The sequence below is a fragment of the Hyaena hyaena genome, unplaced genomic scaffold (genome assembly GCF_003009895.1).
Source record: "Hyaena hyaena isolate Hyena2069 unplaced genomic scaffold, ASM300989v1 scaffold_260, whole genome shotgun sequence".
Lineage (NCBI taxonomy): Eukaryota > Metazoa > Chordata > Mammalia > Carnivora > Hyaenidae > Hyaena > Hyaena hyaena.
In genome coordinates, this window is record NW_024080892.1 from 55995 (window position 1) to 77590 (window position 21596).

At 34.7% G+C, this 21596-nt stretch overlaps 1 protein-coding gene across 3 annotated transcripts in view; it reads right to left on the reverse strand.

The window, feature by feature from the left end:
* Positions 1 to 21596, reverse strand: part of CERT1 (ceramide transporter 1) — a 107816-nt gene that overhangs the window by 42029 nt on the left and 44191 nt on the right. For all 3 annotated transcript variants that reach the window (XM_039245552.1, XM_039245551.1, XM_039245554.1), the window contains exons 5-6: positions 5336 to 5443; positions 4406 to 4544 (exon numbers count right to left, since the gene is read on the reverse strand). In XM_039245552.1, coding sequence (XP_039101483.1) covers positions 4406 to 4544; positions 5336 to 5443 — 247 coding nt within the window. The remainder of the gene's footprint in view (positions 1 to 4405; positions 4545 to 5335; positions 5444 to 21596) is intronic.

A 21596-nucleotide genomic window follows, 5' to 3' on the forward strand; every position in this document is an offset into this window, starting at 1 on the left:
CCAGTGGATGTAGAGCCCACTCCTGTTTCTTATTCCTCCCCTAAATGGTAATAACCACCATGGAAAATACTTTTGTTCTATACTGCCATTTTCTAGTTACTGGGCTATTTCATTTTTTCATCACTTAAAAATCTTGCTACTCATCCATAATAACTTTTTCAAATCATAAGCTGCTATTATCTACTAATATCTACTATTCATTTTTACCTAGCAAAGTTATATCAATACCTGACTAACATTTTTCTTTTCTACGTTCATCATTTCTATAGACGTCAGTATTCATTCATATTGAAGCCTCTGCAGACACCTTAGTCCCAAGATTAATCATCAGATTTCCAGACTGTGTGGATCTTCATCTTCTTGTTAATCATTTGCAAATATGGTCAAATTTAAGAAGTTCATTAACACAACATACTGCTCTGCTTTTAAATCAGTACTTACCATCAGACAAGATCCTGACCCTGACTCAATACTATTCTGATTAACTCTTCTTAAATACTACTGAAAGGTTTGGGGCTCACTTACCTCACTAGTATCTGCTTTGGGTTCTGTGTTTCTAACCATGTAATAGCCTCGTATCACCAAACAGGGATTTTCAACTTTATTTTTCTAGCCCAACACTCAATACATAAAACTGATGAAAACAAGAGCAGTTCTGGCTAAAAGAGTGGCCTTCCCACTTTCCTTCCCAACCAAGTATTCCTTGTCCATCCTTGAGGCACCTTAAGGGATGTCTGACATGATTTAAAGTCACTGTCCTAATATAAATTCCCCATCACAATCAGACTGGTCTTCTTTGCTAACATTCAAATCTATTAACGCTAAAGTATCTTTGGAGCTTGCACATTCCTGCTTTCCTTATCTCTGCAACAAACCAAACAAACCACATTAAAAATAGCAGCTATTATTATTGAATTTTTGCTGTTAAGCACAGTTCTAATGTATATATGTTCTCACTTAATTCTCACAATCATATGTGCTGGATATAACATCCACTTTACAGTTGAGAAAACAGATGTGGAAAAATGTTAAGTAATCTACGTCAAGTCATCAAGCTAACAATGAATAACAATGAATAAAAAGAGCAAGATTGATAGAAACTTTCCTTTATTGTGATACATGTATCTTCTTTTAAAATCAAACAGTATGTTTAAGATATACCCAATATATATATAAGACTTAAAGGTTAGTTAAATCATACTGAAATATATATGGCAATGTGGGGTGGTCTAACTAAGACAGCTGAACTAACAATTCTGATTAAACATTTTATATAAAAACAATGAACACCTAAAACAAATGAGAATTTGCTATATCATTTCAATGATATACTTAATAAAGCACAGTGATTCTTAAAATTCTTTAAGCCATAAAAAAACTTCACACCAAGCATACTCTACCCAGCAAAGTTATCATTTAGAATTCAAGGAGAGGTAAAGAGTTTTCCACAGAAGCAAAAGCTAAAGGAGTTTGGCTAAATCGGCCTTACATGAAATGTTAAAAGGGCTTCTTTAGGCTGAAAAGAAAGTGTCCTAATTAGAAACAAGAAAACATAGAAAAGAATAAATTCTCATTGGAAAGGTAAACAGAGAATAAAGGTAGTGGACTAATAACTTTATTTATTTTGATAGAGAGAAGAGAGAGCACGAGCAGGGCAGAGAGAGAGAGAGAAAGAATGCCAAGATGATTCCACACCATCAATGTCCTGATGTGGGGCTCTAACTCACAAACTGTGAGATCATGACCTGAGCTAAAATCAAGAACTAGATGCTTAACTGAGTCACCCAGGTGCCTCCAAAGTATTGATAATTTAATGAAAGATCCTTAGACTGGATTCAGTAACTCTGATTTACAAAGTAGGAAACTGTATCCATGTCCTTATTTCAACTTTATCCAGCATGTCTTCTTAAAAATATCAGTATTTCTTACAATAGCATTTATAGGGAAATCAGTTGTTATGGGTTGAATTATGTCCCTGCAACATAGAAGTCCTAACTTTCTGTACCTCAGAATGTGACTATATCTGGAGATAAGGTCTTTATGGAAGTAATCAAATTAAAATGAGGTCACTGGGTGGGCCCTAATTCAAGACGAACAGTGTACTTCTAAAAGAAGGAAATTTAAACACAGGCACTTACAGAAGGAAGATGATGTGAAGAAAGGGAAGAGACAACTATCTATATGTTGAGGGAGGGAAAATAGATCCTTCCTTCACGGCCCTCCGAAGAAACCAACATTGGTAACAACTCATCTCAGACTTTGAGCCTTCAGAATTGTGAGACAATAAATTTTTCTTGTTTAAGCCACCTAGTCCGTAGTACTTTGTGATAACAGCCCTAGCAAATAAATATATTAGTCTACCACTGTTGCTATTTATTCAAACATGAATAGTGTTTAAGGTTAGTTTTCAAATATTCTATATAACCTGGTTATCACTACATCCCAACTTCTAAGCCTTCCACTATCACTTCTGTCCTTGAAATGTTCTATACTACTGGTATGACCATTTAAAAATAAATCAATTCTGTATATATTCTCTTTTTGCTGAAAGGGCTACTTGCAAGCAAATGAAAAATAATGTGTAATGTTTAATTTGATTAAAAAAAGATATACACACAATTTTCTTAAGGAGAAACAGAAGTTCAATTGCCTTTAATTTTAGAGAAATAAATATCAAATGTTAAAGAACCTAAAACTTAAAGTGTATCAAATGTAAAGAATTTCAAGGCTACTTAACTTAGACAAAATTAAGTACTTTATGAGGAATATGGGTTTCTGCTTCCTACCAAGGTAGAAGAAACAGGCTACCCTCTAGCACGAAACTAAAAACCTGGAAAAACTACATGAAACAGCGGTCTTCAAGACAGTTGATAGTAGGCAACAAAGGACAGTGATTCCTGAGAGTAAGGGAACAACTAACAGGAGCCCTGTGACTGCTCCAGGTTACTGTCTTGGGAGAGTTTCCAAGTTGTAGAGTAAGGAGGAAACCAGGAGTCTGGCAGACTCCCTAAGGTGAGGAGGAACTGACAGTACAGAGATAAAGGTGAGGAGAGTTCACAAGGCAGAGGACTGCTGAGGAAAGGCCCGTACAGAGAAAGATTTCCGGAGATCAGGCCCTTTTGAGCACTCAGTAAAGGACTGTTACCACACACACACGTGAACGAACTATAGAGGTCAGAGAAAGAACCATATGAAAAAATTCCAGGGAAAAGTATCCAAAACCTACACAGTACAAGGAAAAGTACATTTCCACATCATATACCTCATAATTCACAGGGTACTGGTTAGAGAACACCGAAGACTCTTGCCTCAGTAATGGGGAGAAATTAAAATAGGTTCTTACAATATGCTTGGAAGTAGCATGTTACTTGAAAGCAGTTAAATGTATATAGTATAAACCCTAAAGTAGCCACTAAACTAACAAAGAGAAATAACTAAAAGCCAACAAAGGAGATAACAAATAAAATTACTTAAAAAATACTCAATCCAAAAGAAGGCAGAAGCAAGGGAAAAGAACAGAGAGAATAAAAAGTATCAACTCAGATCAAACACATTTAATAAGACCAAGAAATGAAACCTTGTCAAGCAACCCAGTTATACTAGGAATGAACTTAGTGCTATTTAGTAATACTGAAGGCAGTTTTGTCTTCACAGCAAAGGAAGAAATGAAGAACAGATGTTTAACAACATCAGTAATATCTTTAGCAGTAACAACAGAAGAGTAACTTTAAAAACTCACATTATGAATATATTGAAGATCATCTCTCTTAAATAAAAAAAATTCACTGAATATTATTTTTAAATGTTTATGTAGCTCCATTATTGATTTCTTCTTCTATGAGAAAAAGGCCAGAGGAAGGGAGGAGGAGAGACAGAATGAAGAGAAAAAGAAAGGGTGAAGAAGAGGAGAAAGAGAGAGGAATAAAGAGATCGAATGATTTCAGATTTGGAAGATTTAACATACACACGCTTCCCTTTAAGACTCATCATGGGGTAAAATAAATTTTTTTTTAAGTAAGCTCTAGGCCCAACGTGAAGCTTGAACTCAAGGCTCTGAGATCAAGAGTCGCATGCTCTACCAACTGAGCCAGCCAGGTGCCCCAGGGGGGTAAATTTATTAGACATGATCATGTGAAATACCCCATGTTACCAAGATGATAGATATACTTTTTAATGGAATAAAAAGTTTAAAAATCATGTAAAAGTCTTCAATGGCATCTGGTATGAGTGATTAGACGTGTTAATATAGTATACAAGTTATATGGATACTGAAATCTATTACAATGGGGGTTTTCAGCAAGTGACTATAATTACCTTTATCACTTAAAGACATTACCCTTTAAGATCAAGAGGCTTTAAATCCATTCATTCTCCAAGTAAAAATAGTGGTAATAGCCTAATTAACCTTTATCCCTTTGAAGTTCATCCTTGGAGACAACATCAGCACAGGCATCAAAGTACTTCTGTAAAGTATCAACTTGTCTACACAGGATATCTCTAAAGGTTTCCATTTCAGCCAATTTTTCACGTAAACTGTGGCCTTTCTGCAAAACACAAAAAGTGAGGATGTAATCCAAGTTAACAAAACTAGAATTTATATACTCCTATGATGTTTCATCACCTTTTAAAGTCTACATCTCATTACTGAGGGCATGGGGTAGGGAGAGCTGTCAAGTTCAATGTAACACTCCTAAGAATAGACTTGAACATGACTAATTAGTGGCTTGACAGTGATAAGCCTGAAGGAAATAAGGGAACAGTTAAGTCTGACAATGTGCTAATATAACATTTAATATTTTCAAATTAAACACTGTGAGGAAAAATTGTGCAAGGCTTTGGGCAAACATATTAACTTGGTGACCTTTCAAAGAAATGATGAGTGTCAACCACACAACTCTTAGGAGAGAGTGTTGTCTGATCATACAGAATTTAATTTTGTTGCACTGGAGCTATTTTACAACTCTTTAAGTAGTAAAAAACTGAGAGTAATGTAAAAGATTCTGAGTCCACAGAGGTGCAAATGAATTTTGTCCAGTGGACATACTTGGTTACTAATCTCTGAATAGTGACCAGCTTTGCATACATTAACAAAATAATTTCAACGTTCCTTACATTCTTCTTTTAGCCAATTTTTTTCTTTACATCTTATCTCATTAATGAATAAAATAAAATCTGATGTGTTCATTTTAAATTTGTAAAAATCATGATTTTGCACCTTAAAAACTAAAACATCAAATAATATAATGTGGAAAATTTCTTTCAAAAACCTATCAAGTTCTTTTCACAACATTCAGTACTCAATTTATGTTGCCTTAAAGCATACATAATCACAAACCTTGAATGAAGAGGTGGATGTTGCAGAATAGCCACTTGCTCCAGACACCAGTGACACCATAGAGCCATGTCGACGCAAGCTGGATTCAGATCCATATCCAGATTCAGTCTAAAAAGGAAAGTAAACTAAGTGAAAAAAAATCAAATAAAAAATACTTCATTATCACACACACAAAAATTGTAACTCTGTGAGGTAATGGATGTTAACTAAACTTATCACAGTATCATTTCATAATATACATACAGATCAAATCATTATGTCGTATATTTTAATACAATGTTATATGTCAATTATATATCAATAAAACTGGAAAAAACACTCAAGAACAAAAGTTTCCATATAAATAAGGTTATCATAACAATAATTAGCAATTTGAGTCCACTCAAGAAAATATAGGCAACTCATGGCATAACTAATGATCTTTAATTCCTAGCTGCCATTTAATTTAGAAATTTACTGAACAACTTCAGGTTGGGCTAGTGGGCTAGGAGTGTTAAATAACAGGAAAACTACCTCAAGTAGTCAAATTCAGAGACAAAGAATACTGGCTACCAGGGACTAATAGAAGGGGGGAATGAGCACTTGGAATTTAACAGACACAGAGTTTTTGTGGTGTAAGATGGAAAAAAAAAAGTTCTGGAAATGGATGGTGATGTTTGACATGGATGCCACAGAACTGTATACTTAAACATGGCTAAAATGACCAATTGTTAAGTGTATTTTACCAATAAAAAATTGGATAGAACAAGGATAAAAAGATAATAATAGGAAAACTTTCCGCCCTATTTCATTATAGGTGAATCACTTATCCTGGCATAGCTCAAATACAACCATCTCAGTGAAGCCTTTCTTATTATACCAGGCAGTTTGACTCTCTATTCTCAACCATTCTATATCATGATTATGGCATTCAATTAAAATAGTTTTACATTCTGTAATTACAACTGGACTTGGATCTTCTAGAAGGTTGTATCTTCAAAAAATTTTTATAGTTACTTCAATAGTTCATGGCAGAAAGAAAGTTTCCAGTTTAGTCTGTTAAGTAATCACGCCATGGAAGATAATTATTGAGCTCCTGGATATTTGGGTACAGTTAAGACTCCATACTGTAGTACTACTTGGGGTTGGCATTCCTCAGAGCACCAATTTGATATCCCACCCTTATAACAAAAGCATTACTAATAATATAGACAAAGGAAATGAACATTTGAAAAAAATACTTCCAAGTACCTGAAACCTGCTCAAGTGTTTTAGATCTCTATTTTCTATTGCTAGTTTTTAAAAGTACTAAGAATAATTTTAGTCCTAGTCATTAAACTTAAGAGGTAAAAAATATCTAATCATTTTTGGTATCACACCTATTAGCAACACCTAAAAGGTTTTTAGGTTACTTGATTTTCAAGAATAAGATTAGGGATCATTAAAATTAGACACAATGTATTATAGAAATCATTTCTACTGGCATTATTACATCCTCTGTGCTCTAGTTCTGAAAATCCATTATATTTCCAATATAGCTATTGGTTTACACAAGACATTATTCTAACTGAAAAACATTATTTTAGGTAGAAGAACATTAAGTTTTTATACTGATTCAATTAGTAAATAAAATGTGTCCTCGTTTTTATATAAATGATATTAATACTAGTTCAAACATTTTTCCAGTTCAGTATCACTTCATTTAACCTAAGTTTAATACTCTAGAAAGAAAATGGAAAAGGAGGGAGAAAGAATGAGAAAGGAGGAAGAGGAATCCAAAACCAAAAGAGAAAAAAAGCTCATGGAAATGAGAAAAGTACCTTAGGCAAAGAGACTAGAAACTTATCCATGTGAAAACCTCTTAAAATTCAAACTTCCAGTATATACTGGTTGCCACACTAGGTGAAATTATCATACTTCAATAATGGTCATTTATAAAACACTCCATGAGATACTGTAATACGTTCTTAACTATGAATTTACTAAAAAATTACATATAAACTTAAAACTGCATGGGATCAAAGCTCTTCTCCATGACTTACATACATCACCCTACACAACTCCACACCTCAAAGCAAAACAATGTTTTAGTGATGAAGCAAAGTATTTTTGTGCCAGGAAAACTATTAATGAAAGGGTAAAACATGCACTTGATATAAAATTGTACCTCAGGAAAATTGGTATTTTTCTTTTAGAAGACAAAATGAATACATTTTTTAGGCACCCGGGTGGCTTAGTCAGTTAAGCGCTCAACTCGATACTGGCTCAGGTCATGATCTACATACATAGCCATGAGACTATGAGCTTGCTCAGCGTGCTCTCTCAAAAATTTAAAAAAAAAATACATTTGAAGAATGTAATTTGTACCTTAATAAAAAAAAAAAAAAGGTAAGCTTGTTTCAGTATCAAAGAACCCTATCAAAAGAGAATTCAAATTATAGCAATCATATAAGACTTTTGAAATAATATCTCAAGCTAGATTCTTTACCTAAAATGGCTCTAATCTCTTGTCTTTTGATAATAATGTTAACTTTCTAAAGTTGATGTTTCTACACTTTGATTGTATTGGTTTGGTAAAGTTTTTCATTCAACTTAAATATAGAAGACTAGGGGTGTCTGGGTGGCTCAGTTGGTTAAGCATGTGACTTCGGCTCAGGTCATGATCTCAAAGTTCATGGGGCCTCATACTTTTGGCTCTGCACTGACAGCTCAGAGCCTGGAGGCTGCTTTGGATTCTATGTTTCCCTGTCTGTCTGCCCCTTCCCTGCTTGTTCTTTCTCTCTCAAAAATAAAATACACATTTTATAAATAAACAAATAAAATAAATAGACAGATATAGCTGGAAATAAAAATTAGAGGAATCTGTAAGACTAAAAATATAAGGTACTCTGTAAGTCACTGATCTCAGACAACTATGTGTTACTCATCTTTAATTAAACAGAAATTAATCTGAATTGTCTATTTAAATACAAAACCATCCTTTGATTTACAATAAAAATTTATAATATTATAATAGGTTTTGGATATTTATTTGCAAAATATTTAAAACCAAACAATTTGAAATTTAAATCCAAATAAATCTACCGTCTCCATCTAGTCGTATTTTATCAGTGGGTTTTGGAGGAAGGAAAAACTGCTTACTTTTGAAAGATCTTGAAACAAAATAGAAATACAACAAAGTTTTTCTAAAAGTTTCTTCACCATAAAATATATTTCTTATCTCTGTCTATTTTTTCAGGTTCCATGGTTTCAAAACAAGTAATATTTCCTCTCAACTAAGACATTATAGAACAGAGACTCTAATGTAGCAATACTGATAGTGTTGTACATTTTAAGTAATGGATAGTAAATGAATATGGAGGCTGAGAGTTGAGTGTAATTGCAATTCTACCTCTAATAAAGTTTCACTTAAATAAATTCCATTAGGAATTAAATAAAATTATTTGAATGAAAAAAATATACTAAGCAATTGCGTGGCTATTCATTTTAAACAATGGAGGGTCATTTGTGATTCTATTTCAATCAATAACTACACTAATATAACTTTAAACATAAATAAATGTTTAACAAACATACATATATACATACACGAATGAATCCTCACTGTTTAAAATCTAGTCATTCTGGAAATGCTCGTAATTGTGCAATGATACTGACACTGCATGAGACATTCTTAATGGTATTACCACAACATTTAGAGTAATTTTATGACAGAGCCACAAAATGGATCAAATCATCTTTAGGAATCACAGAATAAAAATTAGAGAACACTCTCATCACTTTAAAGGAAGAGATTCAAGGGGCCTGGGTGGCTCAGTTGGTTGAGCATCCGCCTCTTGATTCTGGCTCAGGTCATGATTCCAGGATCATGGGATCAAGCCCCGTGCTGCGCTCTGAGCTGTCAGCTGGGAGTCTGCTTGGGATTACTCTCCCTCTCCCCCTACTCCTGTTCTCTCTCTCAGATAAACAGAAAAGGAAAAAAGAAAAAGAAAAAGAAAAGGCTTCAAACTGGATGATTCAGCTTGAGTGCCTTTCTTATTCATGTGATATGGCTCTGATTTAGTTTTAGAGTTCTCTAAAAACATCTAATTTATCACCAAAGATAACAAAAATTTAAAAACATTTGGTCATAAATGCTAAAAGTATTTCTAAGAGAAAAGTTATAAAACTATTCTGAAAAGGGACAGAGTTCCTGGCATCTCCTTTGTCTTGCCAAGATAACTTGCTTTAAAGGCAACAATACTCATCCTGAATTTATTTATACAGTATGCTATTTGAAGATGACGTGGGGTGAAGGAAGCAAGAATGGAAACGGGAAAAAAATTAGTTTACGTCACAACTGATATCCTGTTAAATGTTCTTAAAAACTGTAACATGCTTTTAAAATCACATTGGTATGACTGGGAAACTTCAAAGGCATGCTGGCTTTTTCTTAATGCCACTTAATTTTCCACAAGAAAAGCAAAGTTGAGCTTACTTAAAACTTCTAATCACCAATATATAATATTTTGAAAACACAAAATTCTATCTAAAATCAATAATGAAGAATTCAAATAGAGTTACTATAGGAATGTTTACCTTTCAGTATATCTGCTTAAACGTACTGACAAAATGCTTTCCAAAAATATCCTTCTTTCCCAAATTTGCATCCCAAATACCACAGTGAAATCACACCTTTATTATAATGTTCCTTTTATTAAAACCAAAAAAGAAAAAAAAAAGTCCCCACACAAAAAAACCCCACACTCTTTTAGCCACTAGATGGGATCAGTAGCATTTTTTAAGCAGCAAGACACTTGGAAAACTGATACAAAGGTTACTACTGGTCAAAGTACAATAGTAACCTTTAGACTGATTCCTTTATGTGTAACTTTACCTTCTGTATTTTCAGTTGTTGAGAAAAATTGAAAGCACAATAAATTAAATCATACAGGTCAAAGTTATGACTTTAATGCAGTGGTTAAAAAACACAGCAAAAAGGCTGACTTATTTTAATAGCACCTACCTTTTGAAAAGCTCATTCTTTTTCCTAATAACATTCTCCAGCAAGAAACACAGCAAAGAAACTGAGACAGACTAAGAACTTCCTCATGGTGTCAAAAACCATCTAGTTATTAGTGGCAAAGTTTGCCCTACTTCCAACTACACTCTCCCTTTCCATTTAATCATGGAAGGAGAGAATATACAAGATTAAATATTAATGTAAAAACAATGGAGTATTTTCCAGAAATTAAAATTTTGAAACCCACAGTAAAACCAAACAAGCTTACTACTCTGTGAACATCCACACATCTACCTTTAAGATTATTTTAAAGCAAATCACATGAGAAGCAAGACACTATTTAACTGAAAAGACTGTGATTTAAAATATCATTTAAATTGTAACAGAAACAGTTTTATTCTTGACTAAGTCAACATAAACATAGTATTTGAGTTAAGAAAATTTGGCATGACAATTTCATGCCCGTAAATATTAAAATCTCATCTATTTAGCCTTTCAAATACTTATCCCCCCCACCCCCATCCCCAAAACAGCAGTAGCCTCCAGAGTAACAAGAACATAAGGATAGGAGAAGACAAGGCTCTAGGATCACTGTAACCACTAGACAACTACACAATCACTTCCTGCCTTTTTGGGCTTCATTTTCTTATCTTTAAAATGATATGAGTAGTCTGTAATTCTCTGTACCAGACGTAAACACCAAAACTTAGGCTAAAAAAGTACATATGCAGTAGAGGCCAAATGTAAGGGCAACTGTAAGTCCTCTTTGTTGAACCAGATGGAAAGATGTAACACAATTCATCGATATAACATACTAGATGAGGAGAGGTTCAACCCACAGTGATTTCCAGAAATTATAGCACTTCATGAATCCAAGAAATTTTAAAATATATTTAAGAAAATGATACTAGCAAGAATTTTAACATATTCTGTCTGTCTAAATCCTAGTGGCCATCGACAGAGAATACTATTTGCTTACTCTCAAGATATTTTTCTCAAATAATACTGGAAGATAGGAAAAATGTCAGATAGGTCAGATTAGTCCTATAGTCAGATCCTAGTCATTCCTGTATCATAATTTAAAAACAAGGGGCGCCTGGGTGGCTCAGTTGGTTGAGTGTCCGACTTCAGCTCAGGTCATGATCTCACGGTTCATGGGTTCGAGCCCTGCATCAGGCTCTGGGCTGACAGCTAGCTCAAGAGCCTGGAGGCTGCTTCAGATTCTGTGTCTCCCTCTCTCTCTGACCTTCCTCTGCTCATGCTGTCTCTCTCAGTCTCTCAGAAATAAATAAATTAAATAAATAAATAAATAAAATAAAAACCAGTATCAGTGGCACCTGGGTGGCTCAGTCAGCTAAGCGTCTGATTCTTGGTTTTGGCTCAGGTCATGATTTCACGGTTAGTGAGTTCAAGCCCTGGCCTCATCAGGCTCTGTGCTGGTAGTGTGGAGCCTGCTTGTGATTATCCCTCTTTCTCCCTCTGTCCCTACCCTGCTCATGCTCTCTCTCTCAAAAATAAATAAATGAACTTAAGAAAATTAAAATCCATATCAAACAGATGATTTGAAGGTCATTTATGGAACTAGGTTATTTATTTTGCATTTTTTTTTCTGCTAGAACATGAGATGACCTTTCCTTTACAGAAATATCTAAACAGGCAAAGTGTACTGAAATGAGACTGGAGGAGTTAACCAGGGCCTTATCAAATATCCCAATTAAGTGTTAAAAGAATGTTAGAGGAGCAGAAGAAAATAAGACACTGTGTATTACAATGCCCAAATACAATATGGTACTATAGAAGTAGAGGGTAACAATAGCTACCCCCACTCTCTTCTTGACTTCAGAACTTCCTTTCTTGCACATATAATTTTGGGCTTTAGATTCCATAACACATCCTTATAGCTAAAGGGGAAATTAGTATGGTAGCAAGTACTTCCTCTGTAGCAAAAGCTGTTGACACAATCAGTGACGCAAAAGATGATTCTAAATAATTCTGACACTCTGAAATTCAGACTTCTCTTTAAAAAATTTCTCCTTCCTAAGGGAGTCTGGAGGTCCAACTGTCTTTTGTTCTCAATGACATTAAAATGGAGGTGAGAAATTACTAGATAACTATCAAATAAAGCTGTATAAAGTAAGTCTGTTAAATAATTCTTCCACTCTCATTTTAGAAAACAAATACCAAGGGATAGAGAGATCTTTTTTTGTTTTTCTTTGACAGATGGGCTGATGAGAGTTGAGTAACTTTCTAAAAATTAAATGTTTTAGATATTAATTTCAGATAACCATCTTGGATAAATTATAACAACAATAGTAAAAGCTAATATTTAAGATACTTACTTGTACCAGGCATAATGCTAACATTTCAAGTACATTATCTAATTCTTTCAATAGCCTATGTGAAATAGGTAGTATTACTATACTCATTTACAGGTGATTTTATTTATTGTCTTCAGAGTCACACAAATGGTAAATAAGGGAGCCAGGATTTAATTCCAGGTTCAAGTGCCCATGATCTTACTCATTATATGCTTTACTACCTCAAGATCCAGAGACTTTGCTTCTACTTCTTTCAAATCTAACCCTTTTTCTATTTTCCTATTGCCATTCCCTAGTTCTGTTCACTGAGTGAGTCATTTGGATATATTCTCCAGCTTTCTAACTACTTTCAAGTCTTGTTCCCCTTAAAATTCTTTCTAATATAACCAGTGTGGTCCTTTAAAAATAGATATGTGATTCTGTACTTTCCATTTTAAATCCTATTTGGCTTCCTATTTTTATAGGATCAAGTCCATACATGGCTTATAAGGCACTATTAGACGGAGAAACAGAATTACCCTAAACTATTACCAGTATCCATAATCATTTACTATACATTATTTAAAATGTGTTATATCGGGGCACCTGGGTGGCTTAGTCGGTTAAGCGTTCGACTTTCGCTTAGGTCATGATCTCGCGGTTCGTGGGTTCGGGCCCCACGTTGGGCTCTGTGCTGACTGCCAGCTCAGAGCCTGGAGCCTGTTTCAGAGTCTGTGACTCCCTCTCTCTCTGACCCTCCCCTGCTCACGCTGTCTCCCTCTCTCTCTCCTAGAAATAAATAAAAACATTAAAAATAATTAAAAATAAAATAAAAATAAAATGTGTTATATCAGTATTACTGTAATGGAGTCCTTTGCTCTAGCATATCTTTGTTGTAAGGAGATATAGTGGAACTTGAATTAATTATAGTGGAACTTGAATTAATAGAGAAGGAAATAAAGAAGGTGCTTCACAGTGAAAAAACCTTTAATAATACTCTGTAGTATTTATATTATATCATAAGTGTTTGATAAATGTTAACTACATTTTCTCTTCATCCCCAACACAGGAAGGATATTCCTTTATATCTCTATTCCAGGAATACTTAGTAGGAGAAAATAAATACAATAAATAAAAAAGATGCTGGCAGATGTAACAAAGTTATCAATACTATTCTTTAATTTTATTTTATAGTTTGCCCTAGAAAAAGGGGTCAATGCATATGTTCTTTCAGAAGGAAGTTCCACAGGCACAGGATAAAGAAGTCATAATTCTATTTTTTTCCTTAATCTAAGTGCAAAGAAATGACAGTGGCAAAACAATGCTACTTTTTGAAGCTCCCTTAAATGTCCCAGTAAGAGAAAAAACAGGTTTTCAATGTTTAAGAAGTATTTGCAGGTTTACTGAAGTGTAAGAGTAGAGTTAGCCAAGGAAACTGAACCATAAATTCTTCTCTGCAAAGATCCTAGAAGAAATATATGCACATAAAACAATGGTCAGCAAATGAATGTTCTTTATCATTCTGGAACTATGGTCCCAAACCTAAATTTTCCAAAGAAGGTATGCATTCCTTTCTTAGTGGTTAGGGGAGAAATCGAGATCTATATCAAATATGAAAAATATACCCGTAACTTATTGCTGACTGAAGGAAAAGCAACAAAACAGCATATTATCATTTAAGTATAATATAAGGTTGGACATGCAAAGAATATCTGGAAGAATGAACAGCGGTCATTTCTACATGTTCTAAATATTCATTTTCTTTTTTGTAGTTTTCAGGATTGTATATTGCTTGAAATATTTATAATAATCATGTATCATTTCTACAAAAATATTAATAAAAACAGTCATAGAACACATTTTTAATCTATCTCACTTTAAAGGGTCAAGAAACTATAAATACTGGTAAAGTTACAGTGAAATGAAGACCTGCATACTATATACATGGAACATACATTAGTGCAATCCTTTCTGAAAGCACTGACAACAGATATCAAAAGTGCTCATATCCTTAAACCTAGCAATTCTAATTCTAAGAAAGTATTATGAAAACACAACAAACCTACAGAAAAATGCTTTAACTAGGAAGGCAGTAAATACTAAATACAAAACCCCAAAAAATCTAGATGCCTAATAATATGCAAATAAATACTAAAATTACAGTGCATTAAAACACTAACAAAGCTATATTGTAAGGAGAAAATTGTATTAGAAAGGCAAACAGGATAGAAACTTTATCTCCATAAGGCTTTGGTGGTGGTGGGGGGGGGGGTGGGATATATACGGAAATACATTGAAATGTTAAAACATAGAAGGTAGTTTTTATCCAAAAATTTGTATGGAACCACAAAAGACCCCGAATAGCGAAAGTAATACTGAAAAATAAAACCAAAACGGGAGGTATCACCATCCCAGACTTCAGCCTCTACTACAAAGCTGTCATCCTCAAGACAGTATGGTATTGGCACAAAAACAGACCCATAGACCAATGGAACAGAATTGAGAACTCAGAAGTGGACCCAAAAGTATACAGCCAACTGATCTTTGACAAAGCAGGAAAGAATATCCAATGGAAAAAAGACAGCCTTTTTAACAGATGGTGTTGGGAGAACTGGACAGCAACATGCAGAAGAATGAAACTAGATCATTTTCTCACACCATACACAAAAATCAACTCAAAATGGATAAAGGACCTGAACGTGAGACAGGAAACTATCAACACCCTAGAGGAGAAAGCAGGAAACAAACTCCTTGACCTCCACCGCAGCAACTTCTTACTTGACACATCCCCAAAAGCAAGGGAATCGAGAGCAAAAATAAACTGTTGGGACCTCATCAAGATTAAAAGCTTCTGCACAGCCAAGGAAACAACCCAGAAAATTAATAGGCAACCAACGGAATGGGAAAAGATAGTTGCAAATGACATATCAGATAAAGGGTTAATATCCAGAATCTATAAGGAACTCACCAAACTACACGCCCGAAAAACAAACAACCCAGTGAAGAAATGGGCAGAAGACATGAACAGACACTTCTCCAAAGAGGACATCCAGATGGCCAACAGACACATGAAACGATGCTCAGCATCCCTCCTCATCAGGGAAATACAAATCAAAACCACACTGAGATACCACCTCACGCCAGTCAGAGTGGCTAAAATGAGCAAATCAGAGAACTCGAGATGCTGGCGAGGATGTGGAGAAACGGGCACCCTCCTGCACTGTTGGTGGGAATGTAAACTGGTACAGCCCCTCTGGAAAACAGTGTGGAGGTTCCTCAGGAAACTAACAATAGAACTCCCTTATGACCCAGCAATAGCACTGCTAGGAATTTACCCAAGGGATACAGAAATGCTGAGGCATAGGAGCACATGGACCCCAATGTTCATAGCAGCACTCTCCACAATAGCTAAAACATGGAAAGAGCCTAAGTGTCCATCAACAGATGAATGGATCAAGAAGATGTGGTTTATCTATACCATGGAATACTACATGGCAACGAGAAACAATGAAATCTGGCCATGTGTAGCAACATGGATGGACCTTGAGGGTGTTCTGCTGAGCGAAATAAGTCAGGCAGAGAAGGACAAATACCATATGTTTGCACGTATAGGAGGATTAGGAGGAACTTGACGGAGGACCAAGGGGGAGAAGAATTGCGGAAATGGTGGGGGAAAGGGAGAGAGGCAAACCATGAGAGACTCTTGAATGCTGACAAAAACTGAGGACTGATGGATGTGGGAGGGAGGGGGGAATGGGCATGAAGGAGGGCACTTTGGGGATGAGCACTGAGTGTTATGTAGAAACTAATTTGACAATAAACTATTTGTAAAAAAAAAACTAAAAAAAAAACTAAAAAAAAAAAAAAAAACATAGAAGGTAGTTTTGTATTTTTTTCCCTTATAATGAATATTACTTTTAAAAACTAGAGGGGGAAAGAGGCAATAAAATCTAATCAACAGAAACATTCTCATGAATGGTTTTTAAAGACGCGAATTAAATGATTACAGTACCTAATTACTCCTTTATCCCTCTTCTGACCAAAGGGATGTTTCTGAAAAGAAAAAGGGACTAGAAAATGAACAGTGATATAAGCATTCCTATCAATGATTAGACCTGGTCTGGTAAGGACATAGACTTTCTGTGACTAAATGACAAAAATGTTTTCAGCTAGGACAGCATTTTAACCTGTAGGATATTCATTTATTTTGCTACCGGTTCTTATTGTTTCTAACCCAAAGCTATATTTCATCCTTCAATTCCAAACCAATCCAGAATATTTACCAAACAATAAAGACCACATGAGCAAAATCTTTTGGGGGCTATAAGCTAAACGGATTTATTTGATGAAAAAGAGAAGTTTTGTGCTCTTTGATTTTTTTAAGAAATATTTTCTTCCAGATAGTGTCCAATATATACAGCAAGTAAAATTAGAGAATAGTTTTCACGGCTGTCAATATGCATAAGCCATGCCACCGACTATTATTTTTCTACATCAAAGAAAGAAAGAACAGAATCCAGTCTTGGTAAGTGTCAGAAACCTTCCTGATTAAATAAAAATTCAAATACAGAATTGAAATAGTGTAAAAAATGACTTTTGTAGCATAAAGCCTCATTTTAATATTTTCAATAGTAATGATACAGAAGTTACTGTAGACTGTCTTTTTTAAAATGCTTTTTAAAATGTCTTTTAAAATGTTTCAGAAACATTTTAAAGCAAATTACAGACTAATAAAGGATAGGAAAAGAAACTGAAAATTTAGTAATATTTATATAAACTGTTAGTAGGAAATATGCAGTAAGCATTATAAAAACTTGCAAATTTGGTAAATGTCATACAAAATTATAGATTACAGTTTCAGAACATTGTATTTGTATAACTGCTAATCCCACCCTACCCTTTAAGCACATGTAAACATGAGACTAATTACAAATGGGCCAAGAGTGGCCAATTCCTAGAAACCTGGTGTGAATAGGCAATCAGATTTACTTAAGACATTTACTTTGAGAAGTGTCAAGAGATTCAGGCAGTTAGGAGTAGGAGCTGAAGCCGAAAAGAAGCCAAACAAGAAAAGGTAATGACAAACCAAGAAAAAAGAAACTAAGAGTATGACTGGAGAACAAAAGTTATGAATAAACAGGAACTATGAAAGAGGGGAAAGAACAGAATGAAAGTAAGCTTCATTAACTATGGGTGGGGAGCAGGTGATGGAAGAGTGAGTTTTGTGAATAAAATCACTCAGAGTTAAGTATACAGATCCAATTTTCTTTGCAGGTAGGGCATTCTATTTTTTTCTTCGTTCATGGCAATATCCTCATTTCTCAAGGTTAACATGAGTTGACCTGTATTCCCTGTAACCTAAAAAGCTTAATTAAAATAAATGGACCTATGACATCAATACCTATGGGACCTTTCAAATTTTCAATATTCATCTAATCTGGACAACTATATTCAGCTTTAGCAGATGTTACAGAAGTACTCCCAAGTGTCTGCACCAATTTATACCTGTTACTCTACATCTTCACCAACACTTGGTATTAAGACCTTTTTACTTTTTTTAAAAATGTATTATTGTTGTTGCTATTTAAAGTCATCCTGCCTGGTGGATGGTGGTACCTCACTGTTGTTTAAATGTGCATTTCCCTGATGACTAATGGCATAAGAGTACCTTTTCATATGTTTATTATCCATCTAAATATCCTGTTTTATGAAGTGGCAGTTCCAGTCTTTTGGTTATTTTTTTTTAAGTTTCTTTATTTTGAGAGAGAGAGAGAGAGAGAGAGAGAGAGAGAGAGAAAGAGAGGGAGAGAGAGAACACAAGCAGGGAAGGGGCAGAGAGAATCCTAAGTAAGCTCTGCATCAAACCCAACTGAGGGGTTTGAACCCAGGAACATTGAGATCATGACCTGAGCTGAAATCAAGAGTCAGATGCTTAACTGACTGAGCCACTTAGGCGCCCCAACTTTTTCTTTTTTTTTTTAATTGAGCTGTGTAAACTTTTCTTACTTATTTGCAGGGCTCTCCTTGTCTTTTTGACATAAAATGTTGTCAAGCTAGATCTCAACCAGCTACACAGTTAATGTGATTAGCTATCTAAATATCTTTTTTCACTGATGTAAAATCCTGATTTCATTTTTACCATCTTGGTAAAAGATAAATGCCTTCCACAAATAAAAGAGCATGGCTGGAAATTCTAAGCTAATGATATTCCCTCTTTTCTATATGATACATTTTACTGAATATTTAGACATCATATGGAAGTACAAACTGCAGATGTCAGCTCAGGTGAATTCAGCTTTCAAAACTTCTAGGTAACAAAACCTTACAAAGTTATTTTGAAAGCCCCTGACAATTATTTTTTATTCAGAACATTAAGAATATTAAAGAGGGTTGGTATTTTGTTTTCCTCAATTTCACCTCAAACCACCAAAGTGCTGGCTAGTAGCATCTACATTTAGGTGTTAAAAAAAATTTACTACCATGTATGGCTCAGTCGGTTAAACGTCCAACTTCGGCTCAAGTCATGGTCTCACAGTTGGTGGGTTCGAGCCCCAAGTCAAGTTCTGTTCTGACAGCTCAGAGCCTGGGGCTTCTTTCAGATTCTGTGTCTGTCTCTCTCTACCCCTTCCCCACTCATCCTGTCTCTCTCTGTCCCAAAAATAAATAAACTATTTAAAAAAATTAAAAAATAAAAAAAATTACTGTAAGTAATTTAGCAGTTAATTCCCTAGTAGGAAGGACCAAAGTCTTGACCTTAATGGGAGAAAATTCCAGAGGCATAAGGAACTTTATTTGCTAGTTCTGTGTAATTCAGTTGTGATCCCAACTACTTGGGTTTCAGTACAGCTAATATGAAAAAATGACAGACCTCTGACCACTTTAGCAGCTGCTAAATTTGCACTTCTCTCAAAAATTAAAACTCTTGAATGTAAAAGAAAACTAAATTTGATTCCATCTTCTTCCCCGCATCACTACTGTAGGATGAAAATAGGTAAATGGAGAACTAGTAATCCACCAATCTCATGAAATTACTTATATAAAGAATACGCCAGCAGTGCCTGACTGGCTCAATTATAAAAGTGTGCAACTCTTGATCTTGGGGTCATGAGTTCGAGCCACACATTGGGTGTAGAGATTACTTAAATAAAAAAAACCTAAACTAAACTAAAAATAGTAGTTAAAACTTTATATTTCCATTCTTAAGCTTTTGCCACATAGATCAGATTCAAAATGCAAAGCTAAGTTTATATGATAATCATTTACAAAGCAGACAAGTATAGAGTCTCTAGTATCTGTTAAGAACTTTTTCCAGTATTACAGTTCATTAAATATGGCAAAGATAATATGACTTTACATGACCTTGATATTTAAGAAGTGCTAAGAACAGATGTATTCTGTCATCTAGCTTTTTAAAAAAAGTTTCCCAATAAGCTTATGTCAAATTTAAGACAAAAGAAAGTAAAATTTCAAATAAGCAGAAACTGCTTCTAAAGATAGAGGAAAAGTACCAAAATCAAGCTGACCGTGAAACAGCATGGGAAAAATTATTTAATTGTGCCAAATAGCAACACAGTTTTTAAGAGCTTTTTTTTTTAATTTGTTTTTTTTAATAGTTTATTTATTTTTGGGACAGAGAGAGACAGGATGAGTGGGGAAGGGGTAGAGAGAGACAGACACAGAATCTGAAAGAGGCCCCAGGCTCTGAGCTGTCAGAACAGAACCTGACTTGGCGCTCGAACCCACCAACTGTGAGACCATGACCTGAGCCGAAGTTGGATGTTTAACCGACTGAGCCACCCAGGTGCCCCTTTAAGAGATTTTTAAAGTGAGTCTTGAGTATCATTTAGGCGGCTCAACCATGCGCATATTTTGGTAAAAAAACTTTTTTCATACTCCATCTCACTTCAAGTAAAATGTGTTGAGTTCTTTTTAAAATTGTTTTCCACCTAATTTCCTTAGAAATCCCTAAACTTCTCTGGCTAAGAATAAACCTTTCTTCTGAGAGTATTCAACAAAACCTCAGATATGAATAAGTGGGCCTTCACAAAGGGATACGAATAAACCTAAATTATGGAACAACAGCCTACATGCAGATTCTCACTACAGAAAATAAACATCTGTATAATAATTACCATTTGGATTCTTCCTGCCTAACTGTGTATCTTCCTATGACTCCTCATGTCTTGGATAACTTCCAAAATGTGTGAAAAGTCTGTGTGGCCCCTGATCACCAACATTTCAAATCTACTAAGGTTTTCCCTTGTGGAAATAAAGAAATGTCATGATTACCACAAACAAATTCTATCCAAGCCAAAAAGAATAACTTTCTCAGTATGATTCTTAAATCTGCCATTGCCAGGAGAGGCTTTCTGCTTGTTTTTTTTGAGGGGTGGGGTGCTAGGGTGGGGCGGTATATTCCTTTTATGGTAAGAAACTCTTCAGTTAAAATCACATTTATTGCAATTGTAGAAGATCATAGGAGTAATCCTATGATTCTTTTAGATAACAGCATCAACTGACAGTTTATCACATTTCCTTGAGATGCTAATTATGCAGAAAATGCTCACAGAGTCCCTGTGATTAAGAGATAATCCTTATCGGAAAAATATGTTTAATCCAAATAAAAACATCTTATCTTTACATTCATACAGTTTCTAGTCTTCAATTAATTTTCATAAACACTATCTCACTTGACCTCAAGACAACATGAGAGATGGCTAAGAGATTAAAAAACTACAAAAAAAACCACTTGTCTTTAAAAATAATTTATTTAATAGAGTCTCAATTCTTATGGAGAAATATGGAATATGAATGGATTCCACACCATAGAGATAGTACACTATTTCAAAATAAAATTACTGATCTGGTATATGTATGCCCCTTGGTGTATTTTACATCAAAATAGACTCTTTGAGTATAAGAATGACCTCAGGAATACCCTTCTTCCACAGGGGCTACTGTCAAATGTCACACCGAATTATGT